General features: G+C 39.0%; 2 protein-coding genes across 3 annotated transcripts in view; one reads left to right on the plus strand and one right to left on the minus strand.

The window, feature by feature from the left end:
- Nucleotides 1–676: 676 nt before the first annotated feature.
- Nucleotides 677–3,181, minus strand: PIGBOS1 (PIGB opposite strand 1). Of its 2 annotated transcripts, none has more exons than XM_020285913.2 (2): nt 3,097–3,181; nt 677–1,056 (listed from the first exon to the last, which is right to left on the minus strand). In XM_020285913.2, exon 2 carries the CDS (start codon nt 979–981, stop codon nt 817–819), a length of 165 nt encoding a protein of 54 aa, XP_020141502.1. In that variant the 5' UTR covers nt 982–1,056; nt 3,097–3,181; the 3' UTR covers nt 677–816. The 2 variants fall into 2 exon arrangements, with proteins under 2 accessions (XP_020141502.1, XP_020141501.1); XM_020285912.2 differs by having other exon boundaries at nt 3,000–3,156.
- A 28-nt stretch (nt 3,182–3,209) lies between these two features.
- The window catches only part of PIGB (phosphatidylinositol glycan anchor biosynthesis class B), a 30,987-nt gene continuing 21,014 nt past the window's right edge, over nt 3,210–13,182 (plus strand). Inside the window, exons 1-4 of the mRNA XM_076004391.1 lie at nt 3,210–3,427; nt 4,246–4,378; nt 5,116–5,236; nt 10,670–10,774. Of these exons, the coding sequence (XP_075860506.1) occupies nt 3,292–3,427; nt 4,246–4,378; nt 5,116–5,236; nt 10,670–10,774 (495 nt within the window). The 5' untranslated portion in view covers nt 3,210–3,291. The remainder of the gene's footprint in view (nt 3,428–4,245; nt 4,379–5,115; nt 5,237–10,669; nt 10,775–13,182) is intronic.

Below are 13,182 nucleotides of genomic sequence, written 5' to 3' on the forward strand. Positions count from 1 at the left end.
CTTGTTTCCACTTTTTGGGTATTATGAATAATGCTGCTATGAATATTCATGTATCAGCTTCTATTTTCAAGTCTCTTGGGTAGATACCTAGGAGGTGAATCACTAGGTCATATGGCAACTCTGTGTTTAACTATCTGAAGAACTGCCAAACTTTTCCAAAGTGACTACACTGTTTTATATTCCCACCAACAGTGTATTAAAGTTCCAATTGCTCCACATCCTCACCAACACTTCTTATTCTCCATCTTTTTGACTGTAGCCATCCTAGTAAACTTGAAGAGTTATCTCACTGTGGTTTTAATTTGAATAGATGCAGTATCTTGATTTGATTTGAGCTATACAATTTTCAACTGCTCCTCCTTTCTGCCTGGGATGAGAAATGGATGGCCCTAAAGACTGCTAAAGTATATACAAATACTACTGTATGTTAAACCAAGCTGAGGGACTTTTCTGCCTAAGACAGTTTAACTTGGTTCACTTATCTCCAAATATTACTGTAAACATCATTTAATACACACCTAGACACTGCATAGGCTGCATTCCCAGAAAAATAAACCCCAAGTAGAAAACAAAATTTCCCTAAAACATTCATTTTTGTTTAAAAGGAAATTACTGTCTTGGTGATAAGACATCAAATGGCAAATAAAATTATAGTAAGCATTAAAATTAACAGTACTGATTTTTAAAAATGATTTATGTTTATTAATTATTCATGATTTATTTATATTTAAAATATATCTGTTTTTATTAGATTATAGTCAATATATAATTTCAATGGAACTTTAAGTAATCATTACAGTTCAACTCTATGTAGTATTAACTCTTCTTCTTTTCTGATTCTTGTGCCAATTGCAACTTTTCTTTTAATTCCTTCTGATCTCTGGAATACTGTTCAAATACTGGCTGAAAAATATATACTCCTGAAGCAATTCCAAGGATGCTAGCAAAAAGCAGTTCTGGAAGAGTCAATCTCTTAAACATTGTTGCAGCAAACACAGCATAAGACAAAGGTGGTTTTGGAAAGTCACACTCCGCATCCAGGCAATCTCTTCAGATCTGTGTACAAAGCAAATGGGAAGCAAAGCAGTAACTTAGAACGATATCCTTTTTAAAGATTTTATGCCACCTCTTTGCACTGAACAATATTTTTATAATAATGTTACTAACTAAAATAGAAATATAAATACATAGGGAGCATGAGAAATGGGTGTAATGGGATGATGGTGTATGACAAAGCTCTCTCCTCTTCTATTACACAATGGCTTTAAATGGATAATTTTTTTAAATGGCAAAAAGAGGGGAGAGGAAGGCATATACTCTTTATACCTTTAAAGTCATACTATAAAACTACTAAAATAGCCAAAAAAAGTTGACAGCGATTGCCTCTGAGGAATATGATCTGGAAGCAGGAGAAAGGCAGGCAGAGAATTGGTATTTTTCATTAGTCTTTCTGCACTATTCATGTTTTTTAGCCATATTATGGCTACATATATACATATCATGATAAAAAAAAAATTTAAAAACAGGCTAAAACATTTTATGAGTTCCCTTTGATACTTTAATAAAGTTTTTACTTTATTAAAGATAAATATAGATATCAAATAAAAATCATTTGCCATTCATTTCTGACAAAAATATAATAGCAATTTGTCTGGCTTTACTTTTAACAATTGAGGAGTTTAGCCCTTAGTACTTCCTGGAAAGCAATATATCTTGCCAACACCTTAGTCTCTGGTGAAACTAGGTAAATGTTTGTGAATGAAGAAAGCACAGCCGGGCGCGGTGGCTCACACCTGTAATCCTAGCTCTCTGGGAGGCCGAGGCGGGCGGATTGCTCGAGGTCAGGAGTTCGAAACCAGACTGAGCAAGAGCGAGACCCCGTCTCTACTATAAATAGAAAGAAATTAATTGGCCAACTAATATATATAGAAAAAATTAGCCCGGGCATGGTGGCGAATGCCTGTAGTCCCAGCTACTTGGGAGGCTGAGGCAGGAGGATTGCTTGAGCCAGGAGTTTGAGGTTGCTGTAAGCTAGGCTGACACCATGGCACTCTAGCCCCCACAAAACAGTGAGACTCTCATAAAAAAAAAAAAAAGGATTTACTTGTTTTTTGAAATTATAACAACACTTTTACAGCCTCCTAAACCCCCGAGGTTGCAAAGGTCACAAAAATCATTAGTGGCAAAACTGGTACTAGAATCTAGCTTGCTTTTAATATCCCTGGAATGCAATTTAAACTAACCTGGGAAAGAAAAGCCCGTTTTCTCCTAAACTCTATGGTTGACTAGATAAATGACAACTTCACTAATCTTGCTTTTGGTTCAGCGGCTATTGTTTTCAAAAAAAGAAACCATAGGAACCATTTGAGCCTCAGTTTCTACACCTGTACGACAGGCTAAATCACCCCTACTCTGCCTACCCCTACTCTGCCTACCTCGCTCGATAGGTATTGTGAAATCACCCAAACAGTGAAATGTTATACCAACATTGCCATTTATAATTGTTTTTGGTTTTTTTTGAGACAGAGTCTCGCTTTGTTGCCCAGAATAGAGTGAGTACCCTGGTGTCAGCCTAGCTCACAGCAACCTCAAACTCCTGGGCTCAAGCAATCCTCCTGCCTCAGCGTCTGAGTAGCTGGGACTACAGGCATGCGCCACCATGCCCGGCTAATTTTTTCTATATATATTAGTTGGCCAATTAATTTCTTTCTATTTATAGTAGAGACGGGGTCTCGCTCTTGCTCAGGCTGGTTTCGAACTCTGACCTCTGGCAATCCGCCCGCCTGGGCCTCCCAGAGTGCTAGGATTACAGGTGCGAGCCACCGCACCCGGCCTGCCATTTATAATTATCATTACCGTTCTTACAAAGCACTCAGTGGAATGCTGAACAGATAGTTTTAAAAATAAAATAATCAGGCCCCTACGACTGTCCTGCCCTGGCTGCCCGTCGCTAACCCAGCCTCCCGCCGCCCCGGCTCAGGAGAGATCGGGCTCCTTACGGCAGGCTCCGGACATGGAACACAGAGACCACACAGCCAAAACGCCCAAAGGGAACGTGCACACGAGCCCGAGCCGAGCGTAGCGGCTAAGACTAACCCAGCAGCGTGCAACCCAGGAGATCACGAGTTAGGCATTTGCCCTTTCCCGGCTACTTCCGCGCTTGCGAGAGCGACGGCTGCTCGCAAAGGCCAAACTTATGGGGGCGGAGCAGCGCGCGCGCCGCTGCAGCTTCCTTCCGCCCCGGGAAAGCGTTGGTTGCAGGTTCCCAGCCCACCTCCTTGCAGGTGCGGAATGGAGCGGGAGGGCGGCGACGGCGGCCTCGCCTTGCGCGTTCTCCAGAACCGCTCCCACGAGAAGATGAAGCTGCGAAAGAGAAAATCTACCTTGTACCTCAGCGCCCAGGAGAAGAGCACGGGGCGCCGGCGGGGTGAGTGAGGGGCCGCTCTCTGGGGGGCTTGTAAGAGCACCCTGTATTCCACTACCAGCCAGTTGAGCTCTGTGTTGCCAGATCTTAGAGTCTTGGAAGGCTGGAGATACAGATTTTAATATAAATTCTGATTTTTATGTGGTTGGCAACTGAATTCAAATTTTAAAAGATAATTCTGTTCAGCCTACAGTCTGTCCATGTGTTGGTAAGAGCAGGACTTTGGAGTTAGCAGACAGATCTGGGTTTGAATCCTGTTTAGTAATTTACAGATTTTTTACTTTGGATAAGGCATTTTAGTTTCTGAAGCCTAAGTTCCCTCACATGTAAGATGGGGCTGATAATACCTACTCCATAGCATTGTTGTGAGAACTGACACGCATGTAAAGGAATTAACACGGTGCCTGGTGTATTGTAAACATCAATAAAGGGACCATTTTATATGCCACTGTTTGGTACACATACAAAGGATTGTGTCCTAATAATTTATTAGCTGGTTTCTTTCATTAGATACACATGTAGTATTACCTATTAATAATTAGCCTAAGACTTTAATTAACCCAGTCCCTTTTTCAATACTTATCTTAATGTTCTCTTTATACAATAAGTTGCAAGAAAAGTTGGTTAAGTAAAAAGAGTGGTGATCACCAAGTGGTGTAGAACTTTCCCTAGGTGGGCTTTGAAAGCAGAGTGAAGGGGCCAGAGTTCACTACTGTGCCTTAACAGAGCCTGAGCAAAGGGCCAACCAGAGCAGCAGATTTTAAGTTCTGTAAGTGGAACTGCCAGGCTTTTGTGCCACAATTACCTGTTTTGTTTTTCAGATCTTCTTGGAGAAAACATTTATCTGGTGTTGTTTACCATAGCTTTGCGAATATTTAACTGCTTTTTAGTGCAGACAAGTTTTGTTCCAGATGAATATTGGCAGTCTCTTGAAGTTGCTCATCACATGGTTTTCAAATATCCTTTGTAGCTTCTTTTCCAAACTATGAATGTCCATTCATCTTAGAAATTGTGTTCAGTTTATATTACAGTAGTCCCTGCCGTTATCTGCTGCAGGGGGTGCATTCTAAGACGCCCTGTGGATATCAGAAACAAAGACTACTGAACCCTATATATATTATATATACTGTGTTTTTATCTTATACATAAGTACCTATAATAAAGGTTAATTTATAAATTAGGTACAGTAAGAGATTAACAAAAATAATAAAACAACAATTATAACAATATACTATAATAAAAGGTATGTGAATGTGGTATCTGTCTCTTTCTCCCCTTCCCTTCTCTGTCTCTCTCAATCTTAATATTTTCAGATGGCAGTTGACTGAGGGCGAAACCATAGATAAGAAGGACACTACTGCACATATTTTGTTTTCTATATTTTCTCCAAATAATTTTAACATATCAAAGTATGTAATTATTTTATACCAGTATTTCTTCTTCATGTTAATATACTTGACACAGCCCTTAACTATTGTATATTTCCACAGGGCTTAGTACTTGGAAAATACAGAGGAAGTAAAAAACACATTCCTGCCTTGAAGATGTTAAGAATTAGTTGGCCAGTTGAATTTATAATACAAATTGCCAGTATAAAATGCTGTGTTTTAAAATAAAATAAAATGTTTTATATATGGAAATGAAAATAGGTTTTGTTTCAATACTATTTGACATTTAGTCCTTAACATTACTAATTATGGTTATTTGACCTGGGAATGGACAGAAAGATTAAGGGGTTACACTTACCCTTTAATCTTTGCAAGCATTTACAAGATTCTACATCTTTTGGGGCAAGATAGTGTTCAGTTGCTGGTAAGTTTAAATAAAAGTAACCAAAATAGTTGTTAAAAATAGATTTATTACGTCCTTTTTCAAAGGTTAATGTATATAAACTCAATGATATTATTGGTACCATGAAGTTTGTTTTTAAAAGGCTATTGTTGCTAAAGTCCAGGCGTATGTGGGAAGCCGTGGTACTAAAGACATACTGTGATGTGTAACACTTAAGTATGTGCCAAACACAAGACTAAGCATGAAAGTGCCCTGTTGTGAGGAAGCCTGTTAGGATGTGCAGATTTTCAAAATGACTATATTATTATACATTATTTGGACTTCAGAAATATACTCTCTTCTTAAAAGAATCACTTGAGAGCAGTGTTGTGTTTTGTTTTTGCAAGTGGAAGACCATGTTATATGAGCTTATGAAGACTAAATACATATAAACCCATTCAGGATTTAGTGTTGAAATTAAAACTTAAAAATTAATTTGAGAGGCCGGGCGCTGTGGCTCACGCCTGTAATCCTAGCTCTTGGGAGGCCGAGGCGGGCGGATTGCTCAAGGTCAGGAGTTCAAAACCAGCCTGAGCAAGAGCGAGACCCCGTCTCTACTATAAATAGAAAGAAATTAACTGGCCAACTGATATATATATATAAAATTAGCCGGGCATAGTGGCGCATGCCTGTAGTCCCAGCTACTCGGGAGGCTGAGGCAGAAGGATCACTCGAGCCCAGGAGTTTGAGGTTGCTGTGAGCTAGGCTGACGCCACGGCACTCACTCTAGCCTGGACAACAAAGCGAGACTCTGTCTCAAAAAAAAAAAAAAAAAAAAAATTAATTTGAGGCCGGGAACAGTGGCTCACGCCTGTAATCCTAGCACTCTGGGAGGCCGATGCGGGAGGATCGCTCAAGGTCAGGAGTTCAAGACCAGCCTGAGCAAGAGCGAGACCCTGTCTCTACTAAAAATACAAAGAAATTATTTGGACAACTACAAATATATAGGAAAAATTAGCTGGGCATGGTGGCACATGCCTGTAGTCCCAGCTACATGGGAGGCTGATGCAGAAGGATCACTTGAGCCCAGGAGTTTGAGGTTGCTGTGAGCTAGGCTGACGCCATGGCACTCTAGCCAGGGCAACAGAGTGAGACTCTGTCTCAAAAAAAAAAAAAAAAAAATTAATTTGATAGAAATTTAATATTATGTTTAATCAGTGTGTAGTAATTGAACATCAGTAGTTAAGTAGGATTGTAACTCCTAGATCATGAATTGCTGGGGTCAGTTGTTAGCAGAGGGTACAAAGGAGGACCTAATGGTACAAAAGTTTCTGTAGCCTCACACTCAAGATCTTTTAAGCTGTCATGTAGTTGGACTCAGAATTTTGGGCCTTCCCTATTTTCTGTTAGGGAGGGCTAGTGACCCAGTATTCCAAAGAGAGTTTAAGTCCTGAGGTGTTTTTTGGAGCCTAGGAAGACACTACAGTTCCAGGTATTTGTTTTAAGGCAGGGTTGTACCCTTCCCTTTGCAGTGATATTTGATTTCCCATTATTAAGAAATGAGAGTCACACCAGTGAAACTGATGCTTTATAGGGGAAGAAGAATTTAGAGCAGCAGCAGAGTTTCTCCCATTGACACAGAGAGAATTTAGGAGTTGCGAATTAACATTTCTCCTCTCAGAGTTACGCACCAGCTTATATATTCTGCAGGGTATTCATAAAGTCTGGAACCATATGCAAATATATATAATGTCATCAAGGACATTTTATGTTTCAACAAGTAAGTAGTAAGATTATTAATGAAGGGGTCTTCAAGATAGAAAAATTTCCTATTCCTCTAAAACCTATCCACTGCCCTCAACCTATAGCTGACCCACCAGGCCACTTTGTGATGTAAAGGAAACCTCCCTGACCCCTGACTCCTGCCCTCCCCCCCACTAATCCCCCCCCAAAACCCTCTGTCCTACTTGGAACTTGACCAGGTAGAGAGTCTTTAGGATGTGATCAGTTAGTCATTCATATTCTCATATTGGTTATTTTAAGCACATTTTATCATTTTGAAGCTAGAAGGGGTCAGAGAAGTGAATTAAATAGACCAAGGTCACAGCATCTTAAAAGCATAGCTACAGCTAAATCCTAGGTCTACTTTCCAGATAGCTTCTCTCTAAACTGCCTAAGGTGTGTGCACAGAAGTAAGTATGGCTTAAAGCTACACTGTCCATCATGGTAGCCACTAGGCACATGTGGCTGTTGAACACTTGAAATGTAGCTAGTCCAAACTGGAAGGTGCTGTAAGTGTAAAACACATACTGGATGTCAAAGGCCTAGTACAAAAAAATTATAAAAATATTTTTTATAATTTTTTATATTGATTAAATAAAATGTCTGAGATATATTGGATTAAACAAAATGAAATTTTGCCTGTACTGAGTTTTAGGTTTTGAGTTTTTCTTTTTTTACTTTTAAATTTGGTTGCTATAAAATTTAAAATTATACATGTGGCCTGTGTTATATTTCTATCAGCTAGTGCTGGCTTAGAACATGTGAGAGGAAAGAGGAAGAGGAGGGGAAACTGAATGAGGTACCACAGTAGGGACTTTGAATAGTCAGAAGACAACAAAAGGGTACCTGGCTCCTGTAGCCTAAGGGAGGAGTCAGGAGCTTACAGAAGTATAGAAAGGTAAGCTGCCAACACTACCCCTTCTCCTCTTTACCCCACCCTACTGCTTTTAATTTTCCAGAAGCTATGTGCAACTGTTATTTACTTCTTAGGTCCTTACTACAACCTGGAAAATTATGGTATCTTAAAAGTCGGGAGAGATTGCTAATAACTGGGGTTCAGAACTCCACTTATGGCCTGGCTCAGTGGCTCACACCTGTAATCCCAGCACTTTGGGAGTCTGAGGCAGGAGGATTGCATGAACCCATGATTTCAAGACCAGGCTAGGGAACATAACAAGACCCCTTTGCTACAAAAAATTAGCTGGCATAGTAGTGTGGGCGTGTAGTCCCAGCTATCCAGTAGGCTGAGGTAGGAAGATCACTGGAGCCCAATTGTTTGGAGCTACAGTTAGCTATTATTGTGCCACTGCACTCCAACCCTGGCTGAGACCCTATCTCAAAAAAGCAAGCAAGAAAGTAGATTTTAGCTCAACGCAAAAATAATAAGTCAAGTTCTCTCCTTTTTTCTTTGTTTAGAGAGGATGCAGTGCAGTGCTGCAGTTCCCCAGGCTGTAGTGCAGTGGTGCATGCAATTCTAGCTCATTGCAGCCTCCAACTCCTGGGCTCAAGCAGTCTCCTGCCTCAGCCTCCCCAGTACCTGGGACCACAGGCACATGCCACCACACCCAACTAAGTTTTTTCTTTTTTTATACAGAGATCTCACTATGTTGCCCAGGCTGGTCTCAAACTCCTGGGCTCAAGTAATCCCCCTGCCTTGGCCTCCCAAAGTGCTGTGATTACAGGTGTGTGCCGCCATGCCCAGCCTACTTTCTTTTAAATTCAAGATTGCTACATGACAACCCTTCAGAAATTTTTCTTTATCCAGGCTAAACATCTCTAGTTCTTTTTTTTTTTTTTTTTTTTTTCCTGAGACAGAGTCTCACTCTGTCACTCAAGCTAGAAGAATATCATGGTATTGGCCTAGCTCAAAGCAACCTCAAATTCCTGGGCTTAAGCAGTCCTCCTGCCTCAGCCTCCCAAGTAGCTGGGACTACAGGCATGCATCACCATGCCTGGCTAATTTTTTCTATTTTTAGTAGAGATGGGGTCTCACTCTTGCTCAGGTTGGTCTCAAACTCCTGACCTCAAGCAATCCTCCTGCCTTGGCTTCCCAGAGTGCTAGGATCACAAGCATGAGCCTCCGCACCGGGCCATCTCCAGTTCTTAACCTCATAATCATAGATAGTGTCTGAAACCTTGTAATTTATTATTAAATAATATCCTTCTTAAAATGTGGATCTCCAAACTGAACGCAATACTGAAGGCTAGGGTAACTAGTTCAGAATATAGTGGGACCATTAACTTCATAAGAACTATCTCTCAGAGCAAGGATTCTATTATCTTTTTAGTAGCCTCCTCACACTGTTGGCTCAGAGTAAGTTTGTGGCCAAATTGACTTTTCATATGAACTGCTTTCAGGGGGCCTGGGAAGTGAGGATGAAGCTTATAGCTCCCTATGCAAAGTAAACAGAAGGTATGTACATAGGTGCCTTTTACTGTATTTTACAGGGCACAATTTAAGTGGAATTAAGAAGTATAGTCTACCTTTATTTTTCAGATGTAAGCATTTATTTACATATTGACAAAGAAAAAGAACATAAAGCTAAAGTGTTAGAAGCCACTGACAATTGAAAATAAAGCAGCTCCAATTATAATGTAAACTTAATAAAGTTTGATTCAACAAAAAATACAAATTCACAAATTTTTAGAAACATATCTTTTGAACAAACCAAGATTAAATCGTGCTCTAGCAGCAAATGTTATTTTGTTAGTGATAACTATGACACTTTTTTAAAGAGGTTTATTCTGAGCAAAATGTGTGTGACTGGCCCAGAGCACATGGCCTCAAGAGGTCCTGAGAATATGTGCCCCAATGACACATTTTTTAATTCTCAGAGATGCTAATACATGGTATTAGCATTTCCAACTATAATTTAGTTGTAATGCATTTAGTTTTTAATTGCTTTTACTTTTACTCTTAAAATTTACTCTTTAAGGTCTTCTGAATACCATTTTCTATAATTATAGGATATTTGTGCTCTTTTTTTAAAAAAAAGCAATTTGTCATTATCTATACTGAGGAATAGGGAAACAATGTAATTTAGTAGTTAAGAGCACAGGCTTTAGTGTCAGGCAGACTTGGGTTTTGAATCCTGGCTTCTACGATAACTGGCTGTGCAGCCTTGTGAAGATAACTTAAGCTCTCTGTGTCTCAGTTTCCTCATCTATTAAACAGTACTTACCTCAGAAGATTGTTAGGACTGAATGAGCTGATAGATATAAAGTACTTAGTATGATATGTAGTACCCAGTACTAGAAATGTTTGATTTTAAAAAAAAACCTATTGTTGCTAATGAAAGTATAATTCTAAAATAGAATCTTAACACAATGAAATGGTTTGCTATTTAAATTAAAATTAGTGTTGATTTCATATATATGTTTTATGTTTTATATATATTATATATGTATTTTTATATGTTATATATGTTTTACACATATATGTTATATATATATTTAAAACAGAGAGAATGGTAAAACCACCTCAAGTATTTATTGTCATGAGAAATTAATGTAATTTTGAAGAAAAAGAGATGTATTTTTGTAGAAGAATATTAACAGAATAATACATTGACTATTTTTATACTAAAAATGGCTTTCAATTGATAGTTGGATGAGCTTGTTGATTTTTACGGTAATTCAGTGTAAACCAACAGATGTTTTTAACATCCTCTTCTTCTTTTTCAACTAATGAAGATTTGGATTCCTAGACTTGCCCAAGCACTTCTATCTGCTGTAGCAGACATTCGGCTTTACTCATTAATGAAGCAACTAGAAAATCGGGAAGTGGCAAGATGGGTGGTAAGTCTGAAACACTTTAGAAACTGTATGGCAGTTATTTCATTCCTATGGACATAAAACATGTGGAAACATCGATTCCCAAAACAGTTTTGGAAGATAATTCATATAACTTTATAGGGGTACTTCCATAATTAAAAACAGCAAAATGCAAGTGGCACATACCATATCTCTCCTTCTGAGAAAGCCCTAGGTGGTTGAAGCCACTGATGACCTCAAATGCTATCAAAGGCTAAACCCCAGGAGACAGCCTTTGGAAGCCCCTTCACTCCTCAAAACTGTCCTTGCCTCACTTTCATAGAATTCAGTAGGAATAGTTCTAAATCACTGCCTACCTCACAAAGCATCTCAGCTACTTATCACCCTTGTCTATTCCTCTAGCTACCTGAGGTGCAGCCTGAGAAATCCATTGCATTGAGACACTCTTTTACTTCTGGCTGGAATGTTTGAAATAGTTGGACTCATGTAAGGGAGAGAGTGTGGTGTAGTAGTCTATCTTTTGTCATTTGGCTTATTTCAATGTGGGGATATAGATTCTTGACATCTCCCATTCTTAAATGGATAGTCTTTTTTTTTTTTTTTTTTTTTTTTTTTTGAGACAGAGTCTCACTCTGTTGCGCAGCCTAGAGTGCAATGGCGTCAGCCTAGCTCACAGCAACCTCAAACTCCTGGGCTCAAGCAATCCTCCTGCGTCAGCCTCCCATGTAGCTGGGACTACAGGCATGCGCCACCATGCCCGGCTAATTTTTTCTATATACTTTTAGTTGTCCAATTAATTTCTTTTTATTTTTGTAGAGACAGGGTCTCGCTCTTGCTCAAGCTGGTTTCGAACTCCTGACCTTGAGTGATCCGGCCACCTCGGCCTCCCAGAGTGCTAGGATTACAGGCGTGAGCCACTGCTCCTTAAATGGATATTCTCATTGAAATCGTATCCTGACAAGGGATTGGATTCTGTAAGACTGTTGTGACTTCACTTGGCTCTTTCCAAAATTAAATATGCTTATATGAGCCAGTTTAGAAATCTTACTACCTTTTTCAATATTGTTTCCATTGGAAAATACGTTCTAAATTCCAAGTAACCAATTTACTAACACATTTCTGCAAAATAATTTATTAAATTGGAGAAAAGACAAGTATTGTATTCTTCTGCATTTTAAAAAGAAAGATTGATTTGGTGATTAAGTCCTTGCTAATTGATTCAAGGATAAAGTCAGCCTCTTTATTTTGTGCTTTTATTTATTTTATTTTATTTTTGAGACAGTGCCTTGCTCTGTTGCCTGGGCTAGAATGCGATGGCGTTAGCCTAGCTCACAGCAACCTTAAACTCCTGGGCTCAAGCAGTCCTCCTGCCTCGGCTTCCAAGAGTGCTAGGATTACAGGCATGAGCCACCATGTCTGGCCTATGCTTTTATTTTATGTACCCGGCTGAAGGTTTAACATGAAATGGTAGGCAAAGGTCACAATGACTTTGAAATCCTTTTTCTGGCCAGGTGTGGTGGCTCACGCCTCTAATCCCAGCACTTTGGAAGGCCGTGGTGGGAGAATTGCTTGAGCCCCTGAGTTCAAGACCAGCTGGGCAACATAGTGAGACCCTGTCTCTACAAAAAATAAACAAAAATTAGCTGAGTGGAGCGGAAGGAGCCTGTAGTCCCAGTTACTCGGGAGTATGAGGCAGGATTGCTTGAGCAAAGGAGCATGAGGCTGCAGTGAGCTTATGATCTCCCCACTGTACTCCAGCCTAGGTGATAGAGCAAGGCTCTCCTCTAATAGAAAAATAAAGTTAAAAGAGAAATCCTTCCTCTAAAAATGCAACACTAGGTTCTTCTAGTTTGTGAAAAACCTTTAACTTCATGAAAATTGGAAATATTTTTTCAAGGCTATATTTGAAGAGATAGGAAGCTATTGATAGTACCACATGTTTAATACCCTTGGCCCAAGTAATAAGTTTCTTTTAAGACATTTGTTTTATAGACTTAATGATGCTCTGTTTGCATGTTCTTCTAAAAGCTGGTTTATTAATTTATTCCGTATCCAAATAAAAATTTAATAATGTCTCCTGGCCTTTTTTTCCCTCTCTCCTGTTTTTTCTTAATTTTTCCATCAAGGAATAGGGTAACTTCCAAACCAAAGTCAATAAAAAAGTCACAATACTTGTGTTGGTACTATCAGACAGTTTGAGGAATACTAATTGGGAGAATCTATTTATAAATCTCAATCCTCTGTAAATTCTATCATCAAAGAATTTGTGTTTTATGTCTTTCATTAATGGAGAGTGGGATTTAAATCAAATGCAATGCCATAAAAATGCACCTGAAAGTATAAATTTCTTAACATTAATAAATATAGAGCTGATATTATATCATAGACCTGTGTTTGATATAACTTCTTAAAAACATTGTTTGGGCATGTTT

This window comes from Microcebus murinus, chromosome 6 (assembly GCF_040939455.1).
Source record: "Microcebus murinus isolate Inina chromosome 6, M.murinus_Inina_mat1.0, whole genome shotgun sequence".
Lineage (NCBI taxonomy): Eukaryota > Metazoa > Chordata > Mammalia > Primates > Cheirogaleidae > Microcebus > Microcebus murinus.